Source organism: Ornithodoros turicata, unplaced genomic scaffold (genome assembly GCF_037126465.1).
Source record: "Ornithodoros turicata isolate Travis unplaced genomic scaffold, ASM3712646v1 Chromosome32, whole genome shotgun sequence".
Lineage (NCBI taxonomy): Eukaryota > Metazoa > Arthropoda > Arachnida > Ixodida > Argasidae > Ornithodoros > Ornithodoros turicata.
Window position 1 is genome coordinate 637,404 of NW_026999357.1, and position 15,056 is coordinate 652,459.

A 15,056-nucleotide genomic window follows, 5' to 3' on the forward strand; every position below is an offset into this window, starting at 1 on the left:
CAACACCCTGTCGCAAGTGGGGCTCCGAGTCAGCTGTTGAGAATGCTTCTTCTTTGAATGAATGAATGTCTGACAGAAAAAAACGCGAGGAAATGGAAATCATGATTGTTACTGTTGTGTACAGCCTCTACCGGAGTCACAATAAGTCGACACCAGAATCGACACCATTTTAGTGTCCTAAATATAGCATCCCTAAACAGAACACGCATTTGCGTTTTCGTGAAATATCTGTATTCATGTTTGACATATCTTGCCGCTCCGAATACAAAAGAAGTCTTCCACCACCCCTGCGCGGGCCGCTGTACACATCGACCAGTTCTAGTCGAAGCCTATATGACACTTTATTATCCACGAAACTGGTCCCTCTTATGTAACATATATTTGTATGCTATCGTTTGCAGCACGTTGGACTACAAGAAGAATTGTGTTCCAGACCAATTAAAAGCTAAAGGATGTGATGAACAACTTCTTCAGAATTATGTTGCAAAGATACAGCGTGAAATAACAAACCAATGTGCAGCATCGAACTCGATCTGTGAGTATAACCACAGGAAGAGCGCTGGCGCATAATGCATCCTACATGTCTTCTAGGAACCGTAGTTTTTGTGGTGTCGGTAGTAAAGGTCGCCATACCTCAGGAGGAGTGTGTTATACCATCTGCTGTCTTCCATTGTCGTTCTAAGGATTGTTAGATTTTTAATATTTTAATTATTTAGTAAGGCACGTAATTAGGGGCGTGGCATGAAATTTGTGAGTGAGATTACTCTTTGGGGGACACACAAGCCTTATCAGCAGGACCAGACCGCGGTATTGTAACCCTACTAGCATTGCAGGTAGTTGTCCGTGAGATATATTCTGGAACATTCCGCAAGTTCAAGTCCGTTTGGTGATATCATTCTTCTTAGTGAGCCAGCTCAGGGTGAGCTGTACTGAGGGCGTAGCTGAAAAGAAAAAAAGAGGGAAAAAAGGAAAGTATATCCCATCTAAGCGACCAGATTCATTAGTGTTGCAACTACACCGGGATCTTCGTTAATGATTGATTGGAATTTGTAAACGAGGTAAGACTTGTGTTGTTCCCTGCCTTTACGGAGTTTGATTGAAGCATAAAAATAAATTCGAATTCGAATTAGAAAGAATAAAAAAGAATTTACAAATTAAAATCAATCATTAACGAAGATACCAGTGTAGTTTCAACAGTAAGGAATCTGGTCGCACAGAAAAGAAATTCGAGACCGCTACCTGTACCAAATAAAAGTAACGCAAATACTTTTGTTATGCTATTATCCCCCTACTTACCTCCGCGTTCATGCGTGTTTGGCGACGGTCGGTTACATATATTCCTCAATAACACGGCGTACGGCATGAAATACTCAAGTTGCACCCAACATGCCGTTTAAGAGACAGCATTTGTTCAACAACCCGATGGTTTTATTATCTACAGAACTTGTTTACAATAAGGCTGTGGAGCGGCACAGGTATAAGCATGGTTTTTGCACCGGGGTTATGCGGTCAGGCGTACGTCCTGTGGGAAAACGCGTGCATCTACTGCACGACTAATTACCTAAAATACGTCAGTTCACTTATTGACTGCTTTCGGAGAAGTAAAAGATAGCAGTTTTTCAGCAAGCCGTTATTTAAATCCTAGCTCCTTTTCTGCGATCCGAAGACAAGAACGTAAGAGAGATAATCCGAATCGGCATGACCTTCGGTGTCGGCAGCTTATATGGGCCACAAATAGGGCCGATCTATCTGAACAGCAGATCACCCATCAACCCAATCAGCTTCATCGCCCGAAACCACGTGGCCCTTTGACGTGGAATGGGCGTCGCTCTTTTTGCACACAAGAGTTTTGGGGATTCAGTTACTCCTCATATGCATAGCAAACTTTAGCGATTTGTGTTTCAAAGTAAGTGTTCGTTTGAGGATACGTAGTACATCACGCGTTTTACCCCAAAAAATATAATAAGTTGAATTTCAGGTAATCAGCCATCCTGCAGTTCCTGAGAGGATGTCCACGGGCTCGTATAACATGCCTGCAAGATGGCGTCTCAGTTTTGCTTCTTTTTTTTCTCCAAAATCTGTAAACAATAAAAGCACACTGTACATAATAAGGGTTCATACAGTAGCTTTCCAGAGATCATTTTATAGGTGTCTCGCTTTCTCTCTCTTTTTTTTTTCCTCTGTTTCATCACGGCACAGTGCAGAGAAATATAAAAACAGGAGATAGAGGAAGCTACAAAATAGATGAGTGTAGAAGAACAGGCGAGGTAAAAGGACACGCGCTTCATCTCAACAAAGAGAAAAATCCGAAAGAACCATTGAGTCTCAAGGATGATAACGACCATGATGTCGGTGCCAGTGGCTACACCTTTCATACACAGTGTTTCATTCGTAATAGATTTTTGTAAAAAAATCGTAAGGATAGAGCAGCGTAGATGCCTTTTTGCAGTTGAGCGATACAGCCCAAGCAGCACAGCCCATTGGCAGACGCGCAGACCGATGACGGGGGAAGATCCTGACAAATCGGGCGCGTGCCGCCTGCAGGCAACGGTCCTACGAACGTTTGGCAATACTGGGAAGACATAGTCCCGATCAGGATTCCCGATATCTGCTCCGGACTCTTTCCCCGAAAGTGTCCCATTACCATGCCCTCCACGCATTCCGGTGTATTTTTTTTTTACTTATACGAATTGATGAACGAAAAGCAGAAGCAATCTGAATAACGTTTTATAAAGACATGATGCATTATATATACGTAACAATTACACAACTGGATGAATATATTCCTGACAGAGATACACAAGTGCGCGACAGAGATTCAAAGTCTTTAGCATCAGAGCACTGGGGAAGGACAGGAGGCCTTAAGAGCAATGATATCACAAGAGGTGAAGTGACAGCTCAAAACGTACTGTAGCCAGTCCTCCTCAGGTACCCGAGGATGCGGCTGTAGAATATGGACCACTGCGCCCATCTACAACGTTGGAAGCTCATTGGCCGAGACTGTGTGCGCTCTCCGATTGTGCTTTGTGTGGATAAAATGTTTCTTTTAGCCAAAGGTCGCTTCAGTTACTCAATACCGTACAACGGCGGGAGGCGTGAAATCCAGTAGAAGTTCATGGTGGCCAGGACCGGCTGAAAGTTCAGCAAAACGTTGAAGCTCCTGATTGGCCCAATGGCTATGCATAATATCTACGACGTCGCACTCTGATTGGTCGTGTGCCCAGTGTTGTGAGCCTGCTGTAACTTCGTGGGGCAATATGCTATATCACCAATGATTGAAAATTATGTTTAAGAAAGACTATAATGCAGACAAATGACCAGCCGTACAAACCTCGTGGAATATGTTTGCAATCGGATCCAGATACCATACAGATACTTTAGATGCAATGAACATCCATATGCTGCAGGAATCACACTTGCAAAGACGTGAACACTAAACCGATTGTGTCTCGGTTCACAATTCACAAACTGGCTATTAAGTCGTATAAGTTCTTCATAAGCGCGTAGGGGAAACGTTGGGGGGGGGGGGGTGCTGGACCTGTCATGAATGTCATTTAATCCGGGATGTCCTGTACAAGCCTTCCAATCTACTTTTTCGTGTCAACAAGGAGTTCTCGAATTCTGCAAAATAACACATGTTAAGAAACTGCACGACGCGAGTGTAATGGGGCACTTACTCTGAGCTCTTCCTAATAAAACGGCGTCGCACACGAACGATTTTACGGAAGAAGCATCAAGTCCTAAACACTGGCAACGACCACAAATGTACACGAATGCACTTGTTCGCCATGACCTGTCTGTATTCTAGACAGGTCATCGCGAAAAGTCTGCAAGAGAACAGTAATCTTTCAAACTGTAGGAACTTAAAACGTAAGTCATATGAAAAATTGACTACCACGTAATCACTGTTGGATGCATCTTCTACTGGGTTTCTTGAAAGCCAGAGCCAACAGTATTTCACCGCATTCTACAGATACCATGTCCCACTCCACCCAGCCCTTCTACTGGGTGACACCCCTCTTGTGCCGTTTGATAACGTAATCAAATTTTTGACCACGTGTGGGTTTCTTAGTCAGATGTAGATGATAAGCATTGCTCCGCTTTTATCCATTATCACCGAACTCCTCATGTAAATATCTCATTGTCACACTTGTAGATAGCTTTTAACTGCCATGCTCGCTTGCTATCGTCATCCCCCTCTCTCTTATCCTGGTCAATCAATCATCGCTCATCGCTCATACCTGTAGATAGGTTTTATCTACCACACTCTCTCTCACATCATCCATCTTTCCCATAATCATCTCCGACACACTCACCATAGTTTTGGCGCTCTATGGCCTTTGTTGCCTTTGTGCCATTAAACACATAATCAATCAATCTTGAAAGCAGGGAGATAGTCTTTCTGAAATTATTTGTACAAGTTAGTTGGGGCAACGTTACATGCATAATTGTTCCCCTTTTCAGGCGACGTTGCATCAAAGTGCCCAAACAAAACGTTATCACTTGCACAGACTGTCTGCGAAGAAAGCTTTATGAGGGAACACGGCCTCGTCCTTCCCCCCGAATATGTGAACAAAGAGGCGAACAAATGGTACTGCTGGTAAGGACTTTTTCACGTACAACTGCCGGTTCCACAGTCTTCTTGAGATACTTATCCGGACCAAGGCTGTCTTCACCCCACACCCTGTTAGAAGAAGTCTGCCACAGATACCGCCCACCTCGTGTTTCACTGGATGAGTGACTTACAAACGCGTGACGAGACAGGAATCATGACTGATTTGTCCGGCCCTGCACTTGAGGCAGATAATTCAGGTGAAAGCCAAGCTGACGTGCTACAAAGGTGACATCGCTTGACGGAGATCCGGAGAGTGAAAGTTCGAACCCTGCCACCACGCGCATTGGCGTTTTCCTGAATTGTCGTTTGACGTAGCTTGTCGCAGTAGTATTCAGTCATGTCCAGGCTACGGCCGGTCCACTCAGCAACCTGGACCCCTGGGCCCTGCCCCTGAGCCCTGCGCGTATTTTTCCCCACGCGGCGCGTGTGCGGAGGGTTTTCCGCGCGCTTATAACATGCAGAGGCATGCGAAGAAGGGTCATACACAAAAAGTACAAGTGAAAATATATTTATTAATGCCAATTGTAATGCCAATCAAGTTGAGATATATTTATTAAAGCCAATAGTGCTGGGAATTGTGCCGATTGTGATGCCGATCAGGTGAAGGAGAAAAACCCAGCCGAGAAAACTTCACGACCTGTAACAGAACAAACAAAAACACAAGGCAGTACATGTGAATAATATACATAATTTATTAATTATATCAAGTCCTTAGATTTTGAAATTAAAATGCAGTAGCCCATTTAATCAAAGAAAATGTTCTTAATGCGATTACAATCGAAATTACAAGTTTTATTATAAAAAGTCCGAGATGTGGGCACCTGATAGATGTAATTTTCGAGCATAATATGGAAGCTTAGTTTAATATTCCAATATGACACACATTTAATTAATCAATTTCTATTGAAGTGAATAGCGCAGGCATAAAGCAATAATTCGAATCAACACATAGCATTAATACAGAACCAATAATCCAACATGTAGGGAAATAATAGCTACACCATATGAAAACGAGAAACGATGACCACATTTAATCAAAAAAGATATTCTTAATCATTGTGATTATAAACAAAATTATAAGTTGTGTTATAAAAAGTATAATATTCCTATACCTGAGAACCATCAGTGCAATAGCGGGAAGTTCTGATGGTTGTATGTAATTAACTGTGAACAGCAGAGACCCTGGAAGAATATGGGACATGAACACAAGAGGAAATAAAATATATACCACTACAAAGAAGATATTCGTAATCAATATGATCACAATCAAATTACAAGTTGTATTATAAATATTCCTACATGTGAGAACCATCATTGCAACAGACGCAAGGAAATAATGAGAAAAAACACAATCAACAGCTACAAATAATAGAAAGCCAAACGTGCACACAATCCCACACATAGAGAAATAATAGCTAATCAATCTATCAAAAGGAGAAATATTACAATATAGCACAGACTTAACACTGAAGAACAGAGGAACACTCTAAGCGGCGACATGTAAACAACAACAGAGGAAAATAATCTATTATGAACCATCATGAAATCGACCAACATACAATTTTCATTCTAACAAACACTACAAATCTTGATGGAGATATCCAAGACATAGAAAATATGCAATGTTTACATCTCCGTTTTCACTCTTTTCCTTAAAGCCATGAGACTTTATGTCTCTATCTAAATGACCAAGACGAAGCAACTCCCATGCTTTATCACCCAAAGGGTTGGTGGCTAATTCCTTCGTCCAGCAAACAGGGCGTTCTAGAGGTCAGATAAGATAGTTCAAAGGCTATATATTTTATTGTGCCACGCAAATAGATGTCGATATTATTCGCGGGGATCACTATATTTTCGTATCCTTTCCTTGAAACGGAAATCTTCAATCAAAGTGGTTGAGAAGTCGACTAAGTTTGTACAGATGCGATATTATTATTGAACATCTAGAGAAAGTCCAAATTATTAAATGGTAGCAACAATACTCAATCAAAAAACGATAAACAAATTTAATTACATCAAGTTTTGTAATATCTTGCAGCAGAAAGTTCTACATAGATGAACCGCACAGAAAAATCAAATGTGAAACAACTCAGAAATATCAGGCATTCCCAACTCAGAGATTATTTTTACTTATCTCAATCGAGTGAACAATTGAAACAAATATGACACAATTAATACATCATGCATACATAATGTCCAACTCATAGAATATCAGTCGAACCTGAAACAAAACAATAATTAATTCAGACAAATCATTTCTAAGCTAGCAGCGTGAACACACCGTAGAATCTGTACAGAAACTTGCCATTTTCAATGAATAAACATGATCAACTAGTGGATTCAAGCGATAAAGTGTGATGAAACCCGACAACCCCCAACACCAACATCAAGTTAGGGAGGGTCGGGCTCTAGTATGGCCTTGTGCATAGAATCATTGAAAGCGCACATTTTTTTCTTACTCATCACATCTTTTTGTAAATCGATTTTCATAATTCTCATGGCATGTACATATTAAACCATTCTAAAAAAATAATCAATAAAATGAGCATAGATATGCTTTTAATTAAGTGTAGACGCGCACTTGAAAACAGGAGAGACAATTGTTCTACATTGAAAAGATAGACAGATTTTGTAATCGCTACCATAAGCCATGGGAAGATGTGATAAAACACTGTTTCGAAAACGAAGAGCCGCGAAACGAAATATGATAATTTGATCTGACTGCTTTCTTGATGAACGCATTGCCCATTGCAATGATTACAATTACATCTGCTCTAGTGTATTTCAATTCTTCGTTAGCAAATCTCAAAATCTCCGCCATCAATCCCAGTGGCCCTTCCGACGTTGACGACGTATTGAAATGCAGCGATAATGAAATCGTTTCGCGGCTCTTCCTTTTCGAATCAGTGTTTTATCACATCTTCCCATGACTCGTGGTAGCGATTACAAAATCTGTCTAACTTTTCAATGTAGAACAATTGTCTCTCCTGTTTTCAAGTGCGCGTCTACACTTACTTAAAAGCATATCTATGCTCAATTTTTTTAGAATGTTATTAATATCTACATGCCATGAGAATTATGGAAATCGATTTACAAAAAAGATGTGATGAGTAAGAAAAAATGTGCGCTTTCAATGATTCTATGCACAAGGCCATACTAGAGCCCGTCCCTCCCTAACTTGATGTTGGTGTTGGGGGTCGTCGGGTTTCATCACACTTTATCGCTTGAATCCACGAGTTGATCATGTTTATTCATTGAAAATGGCAAGTTTCTGTACAGATTTTACGGTGTGTTCACGCTGCTTGCTTAGAAATGATTTGTCTGAATTAATTATTGTTTTGTTTCAGGTTCGACTGATATTCTATGAGTTGGACATTATATATGCATGATATATTAATTGTGTCATATTTGTTTCAATTGTTCACTCGATTGAGATAAGTAAAAATAATCTCTGAGTTGGGAATGCGTGATATTTCTGAGTTGTTTCACATTTGATTTTTCTGTGCGGTTCATCTATGTAGAACTTTCTGCTGCAAGATATTACAAAACTTGATGTAATTAAATTTGTTTATCGTTTTTTGATTGAGTATTGTTGCTACCACTTAATAATCTGGACTTTTTCTAGATGTTCAATAACAATATCGCATCCGTACAAACTTAGTCGACTTGTCAACCACTTTGACGAAAGATTCCCGTTTCAAGGAAAGGATACGAAAATATAGTGATCCCCGCGAATAATATCGACATCTATTTGCGCGGCACAATAAAATATATCGCCTTTGAACTATCTTACCTGACCTCTAGAACGCCCTGTTTGCTGGACGAAGGAATTAGCCCCCAACCCTTTCAGTGATAAAGCATGGGAGTTGCTTCGTCTTGGTCATTTAGATAGAGACATAAAGTCTCATGGCTTTAAGGAAAAGAGTGAAAACTGAGATGTAAACATTGCATATTTTCTATGTCTTGGATACGTCCATCAAGGTTCGTAGTGTTTGTTAGAATGAAAATTGTATGTTGTTCGATTTCATGATGGTTCAATGATAGATTGTTTTCCTGTTGTTGTTGTTTACATGTCGCCGCTTAGTGTTCCTCTGTTCTTCAACGTTAAGTCTGTGCTATATTGTAATATTTCTCCTCTTGACAGATTGATTAGCTATTATTTCTCTATGTGTTGGATGGTGTGCAGGTTTGGCTTTCTATTATTTGTAGCTGTTGATTGTGTTTTTTCTCGTTATTTCCGTACGTCTATTGCAATGATGGTTCTCACATCTAGGAATATTTATAATACACCTTGTAATTTGATTGTGATCATATTGATTAGGAATATCTTCTTTGTAGTGGTATAGATTTTATTTCGTCTTGTGTTCTTGTCGTTCGTGTTCCGTCTAACGGCACCCATCTTCAACAAATCAGGGCAGATATCATCAGAGCTGGTTGTTGGCTAGGAGCGTGCTATGTGGTGAAGTTCATTTTTAACATATCTATTTTCTGTGTTGGATTCATAAAACAAAGTGTTTGTAGTGTCTCTTAGAATGAAAATTGTATAGTGTTCGATTAGATTATGTCACGAGGATGATTTTATGATAATTAAAATGATAAATTATTCTCCTTTGCTTTTTTGTTTAAGAATAACTTCTTTCTAGTGCTATAGATTTGATTTCCTCTTGTGTTCGTGTCCCATAGTCTTCCAAGGTCTCCGCTGTTCACAGCTAATTACATACAACTATCAGAACTTCCCACTATTGCACTGATGGTTCTCACGTATAGGAATATTAGACTTTTTATAGCACAACTTATACTTTTGTTTATAGTCATATTGATTAAGAATATCTTCTTTGATTAAATGTGGTGATCGTTTCTCGTTTTGCTATTATTTCCCTACATGTTGGATGATTGGTTCTATATTAATGCTATGTGTGGATTTCTGGATATGTGGATGTCTGCACTATTCACTTCAATAGAAATTGATTAATTAAATTTGTGTCATGTTGGAATATGAAACTTAGATTCCCTATTGCGCTCGAAATTACTTACATCTATCGTGTTTCACATCTCAGGCTTTTTATAATAAAACTTGTAATTTTGATTGTAATCGTATTGGTTAAGAACATCTTATTTGGTTAAAACGTGTTCTCCCTTCTGATTCACTGAAAACTTGTGTGTATGATTACAGTTAATAAGAAATATTGTGTTTGATCTGTGATACCTATTCAATGCTGTTGTATTGTACCTGTAATAAATATTTCTTTGTTACGCGTATTGTTTCTCTTCTGCTTCAGGTTTTTTGGCTGGGTTTTTCTCCTCCACACAGAGTCACAGCATAATTCCTAGCACTATTGACTTTAATAAATATATTTCCACTTGTACTTTTGTTTATGGCGATCCTTTGCATGTAAACAGCCTACTGCACACATGTTGTAGCTGAAAAAAAATATGATTGAAGTTGACACAGATTGAAAAATGACGAAAGAAGGCGACCCAGGCTGAAAAATGTGAGCTGGTAAGCGCGCACGCAGCCCTCCGGCCACGCCCACCCACCGGTAAGCGCGTCCACCCGAGCGCCGCCCGGCGCGTGCGGGAAAAAATACGCGACCCAAGTCGCCCAAGGCTCAAAAATGTCGAAAGAAGTCGGCCCAGGCTGAAAAATGTGAGACGGTAAGCGCGCACACAGCCCTCCCCTTTGGGCTAGGTTTTTCTCGTTCACGCAGAGTCATAACATAATTCCTGACACTAATGACCTTAATAAATATATTTTCGCTTGTACTTTTGTGTATGGCTATCCTTTGCATGTAAACAGCCTACTGTACACCTGTTGTAGCTGAAAAAAAGATTATGATTGAAGTCGACACAGATTGAAAAATGACAAAAGAAGTCGACCCAGGCTGAAAAGTGTGAGCTGGTAAGCGCGCACGCAGCCCTCCGTCCACGCGCTACCCACCGGTAAGCGCCTCCACCCGAGCGCCGCCCTGCGGGTGCGGAAAAAAAAATACACGACCCAAGTCGGCCAAGCCTCAAAAATGTCGAAAGAAGTCGACCCAGGCTGAAAAATGTGAGGGTAAGCGCGCATGCAGCCCTCCCCCCGGTGGTAAGCATGTGGACAACCCTCTACACACGCGCCGCGCGGGGAAAAATACGCGCAGGGCTCAGGGCAGGGCCCAGGGGTCCATGTCGTAGTTTCGCCCTGCCGTAGTTTTGGCATGACAGAATACTACTTGTCGCTTACGAACTGGCGGAAAAAGCTGCTTATTCGGTCGTGCGCAGCTCACTGCGTTGTTCATTCGGCGCGAACCGATGTTACGTGCCCCTGTAGTTTAACAGCTATTTGTGCACGATGTTTTCCAGTATGATGCAGTACAGCCAGAATTGTCTTCAGGACACGCTGAAACAACAAGGATGCGATTCCGAAGACTTTTTGCAGGTGTTCACTCGGAAAGTTGAGACTCAATGTGGAACGTCCAAGCCGTTCTGTAAGTACAATAAAAGAAGAATGAAGCAGGGATAACACATAATACGAGGCTTGGGACAACAGTAGTCTTTGTAAGTCCAGTGATAAATATCCCACCGGCGATCAAAATCATTACATTGGGACATTGCAGTGGGACTTAACGGTAGTTGAAATAGAGGAGGATCGCCAGACTGTCAAGCTGAATGTCAACGAAACGAAATCACAATGAAAATGAGATCAATATGCAAGCAAGAAATTAAACTGAGAAAAAGTGTTTTATCGGGGGGCCTCGCTTTCTTTTTCTCGACTATGTTTTACATTCCCACTTGCATTAAACGAGCCCTGAGCTGCTTGTATTTCTAGCGGAAATACCTTTTCCTCTAGGAATTTAAATCTTAGCGGAATAGCTACTCCGCTATTGAAACAAAAATGTCAAATGGTTTACCGGTTTTATGTTGCGCACCCAGAAGTACCAGAGACTAGTACAGAGTGGCATGAAAGAAGAGAAAGAAACAAGGGAAGTGCGTCATCTTACCAAATGACAAGGATGCGCAGGAGAATAAGGAACAGTGCCATCGGGAACCAAACACAACACTCCTTATGTAGAATACGCGTTTAATCTCAACAGAGGGGAAAAATAATAATTGATTCTCGCACACGATCACGTTCTTCCATATTTGATGTTGCTGCCGAAGGCTGCACATATTTCACATACAATGTGCATTTACTTTATTCATTGTAGTTGTTTTCTAAGAAAAGGAAACACATAGAAGCGTCGACGCCGTGTTTGTAGTCGACAGACCATCCTCTCGCAGATAGTGCGCAGCTTTCCAGTGGCTCACATCATATTACATCACATTACATTATTGGTTACGTACTGCGAAAATGATTATTGAGAGAGACCTAAAATTTTCACACTGCAGTCTTCTATTCAGGAGGTAAAGCTTCCCACTTGTACTATTTCGCATTTGTCTCGCTACTGAAGCGCGTAACAACGCACAGGGCTGGGCAAAGGTCTACGGAAGACGCTCTGACGCATTCCTTCCTCAGAGTCAGAGGGTAGCAGCGAATGGTACCTTGCGAACTAGTACGTGCATAGGTAACGCAACCTCTTCTTTGCAAGTCCGTGCGGTACCTTACACTCTCTATCTTTTCACACCTTTAAAGGTGTAATAACGTGCATGGCGCACGGCTTTTTAGGTGTAATTTTCATAACACCATAATGGAGCACGGTTTCGCACAAATTTTCTTTACTCGAGTGTTGTCTGTCCTCAAAAATTGAGTGCACGAGTGCTTATGGGAACTAGCGTGCCTTGAAGCATTACGAAACTGCAACATGCAGAGGTAGAGGAAGAAGAACGGCACTCCCGGTGTGCACGGCAGCCGCGTCAGCCGGGTTAAACCATAACACGACGGAGCAGTGTTCCAAAAAGTTATCATGCTGCTTTGCGGCGCGCACAAAGTAGCATTTTCTATCTTCCCTGGCCGCCATAAAAGACTGCACAGCACGCAATCACATTAACACTCCGCTGCCCTCCCCACAGAAGATGTGGCGGCTTCAAGCAACTTGGATGTTAACCACGTTTTCCCACGATCATCTCATCTGTATGTGTTTCAGAAACGAAGAACGTTACACCCATTTCAGGTACGACGAAGTACAGTAAAAAATACAGAAGGTATGAAACACCGTATCCCCTAACAAAACGGAAAACACGCGGAGCGTATGGCGCGTTTCCCACTGTTTACCTTTCCGCTGTTATGACGTGGAACGGTAAAACTCGATTTTACATCCTCGCCCTCTTCTGCTGCGCAGAAACCTACAAGCAGAGCAATAATATAATGGCTACTGCGGTGCACTGCCGTAGCAGCATTTCTTAGCACTGGGCATCTAGTAGCAGTTTACTGGGCTTCCTTCACATACAGCGTACGACCTTCTGAAATTCTTCCTGTATGTTGGTTGGACCATCTTACATGTACTATAATTTTTGTTTACAGGCTCTGCTCAGTGTAATAACAACACGTTATCCCATGCCCAGTTTGCGTGCAGCGAGAGATATATGCAGATCCATGTGCTGAATCCTGAAAAACCGGGAGAATTGAGCCCGGATACTCAGAAACTTTACTGCTGGTAAGCGCTTTTTCTTTTACGTGCAAACAGGCAGTTCCATAGCACTATTGTGATAAGCGTCAGACCACAACAGCACCAGCAGACAGCGCCTGTGTTCACCCAACAGCACATAGTGCACCAGAGGAAGTCTGCCTCAGATGCCGTTCAACTCGTGTTTTAAGGCCCAACCGCATTAGTCAGCGCATTATCCAGGGGCCTGCAGTGGCGTTTGGAGAGCGGCAGAACGATTGAAAAGCAGCGACACCACCGAATTCCGAGGGGTTCGGATATCGTGGATGGGCGACTTCTGGACGAAGGAAGTGTCGGAAGCGGCGCGAGCAAGTTGCCCATCAGGGATTAGCCGTGGATGGCGACACGCGGAACTGCCCTGATTGCTCGCGTGGATCGCGTTCAGCAGAGGATCAGATGCTGCTGATGTTAACCACGTGATTCTTCTGTGAGCGTGCAAGATGCAAAACACGAAGGGAAGAGTGCAACAAATTAATATCAAATGAAATACTGTTTTCGCCCCGTGTATTCGGATGCCATGTGAATAGCGAGGCACAACAAGTGGCTCTGTAAGTGCGCACTCCTGCACTTATACCATATCTGTGTTTCAGTTTTTAAAAGTATGTAATGTTTTATGGCCATTGGTTATGGGAAGGAGTTCGTACCGCACCTTCTGCAAAGTTATAGATATGTTTTTAGCTCCCGTTTAACTGTTTTCCACCTTGTAATTTCGCCATCACTTGCCTAGCTTCTCGCATCATAGCCATAAATCCCATAGCCATATAGACCAGAACAATCCAACTCATCACCATCATCACCTGTGTTCGTGAATTTCACAAGTAATAAAAGTGTTTCTCAAATTATGCGGATTTCCTTTCCTTGAGAGGGTACGGAAACGTTCGCTGGGGACGCCGTCAATCCGTTATTGTAGAAACGTTGCGTGACGTTAGCTTTAGGCGTTTTACGACAGCGTCGCTTGCCACCGAGAAAAACTCGCGTTCTGCCGCTCACAGAACGGCTCATACGGTTGAACCTTTAAAGGAATGAGTGAAACAGGCGGAAGAATGGGAATCATGACCGAGGTGTCCGACCTTGCAATTGAAGGACGATAATTACGTAAAAGCCACTACGGTAGGCTACACAAGCACAATCGCTAAACAAAAACAATGAGAGTAAAAGGATGAATCCTGGCGCCTATGGGCGGCGTGCAGCGCCTATAGGCGCGCTGCTGCTCGTCCCCCTTGTGAAGAAACTGCACAACAGCTCTAGGAGGAATTTGGCGCAAGCATACTACGCCGCGCACGTTTGCATTCACGTTTCGTGCAAGCGTTCTCGTGGGATTGCCTCATATTAGATATAGTGTGTCCAGTTTACGAGCAGGCGCTTCCTCGTAAGGGTAAAACGTATGTAATTTTTACCACATAACGCGTGTGTTGTTTCTATTCAGGCAAAGTGCCTCAATAGCTTTAGATGTAGAGGGCCCCGATGTTTACCCATTTGCCGCAATCCTTGAACCCGTGAAAAAATAGGTTCTTTCTTGGCAACAATCTTCCTGGGTTCCGTATAGTTATTTCCAGACTTGTGAGCAAACCCATTGTTCGAGAAGTCGCGGTTATTAGAAAAGCTAAAAATTCTCCTTAGTATGCCTTCGCACTGATCGAGTGGAAACAATTTTACGTTATTTATCATGTCCCTAGCGCTGTTGCTTTTTGAGTGATGAGATTTTTTAGTTTCCTAACTTGTCGGGAAACGGAAAACCCGAGGTATAGAGGACGATAACAGACAAACACGATTTCAAATTTCCACACAACGTCAAATTCTACTTCCTTCAAAGGAAAATATGGTCGATCCATTGGTGGATCAGACGAAAATGTGTTAAT

General features: G+C 42.0%; 1 protein-coding gene across 1 annotated transcript in view; it reads left to right on the top strand.

Moving 5' to 3' along the window:
* Positions 1–14,705, top strand: part of LOC135373800 (uncharacterized) — a 43,232-nt gene extending 28,527 nt beyond the window's left edge. The window contains exons 5-9 of the mRNA XM_064606866.1: positions 402–535; positions 4,465–4,600; positions 10,958–11,082; positions 13,056–13,188; positions 14,624–14,705. Coding sequence (XP_064462936.1) covers positions 402–535; positions 4,465–4,600; positions 10,958–11,082; positions 13,056–13,188; positions 14,624–14,705 — 610 coding nt within the window. The remainder of the gene's footprint in view (positions 1–401; positions 536–4,464; positions 4,601–10,957; positions 11,083–13,055; positions 13,189–14,623) is intronic.
* The last annotated feature ends 351 nt before the right edge of the window (positions 14,706–15,056 follow it).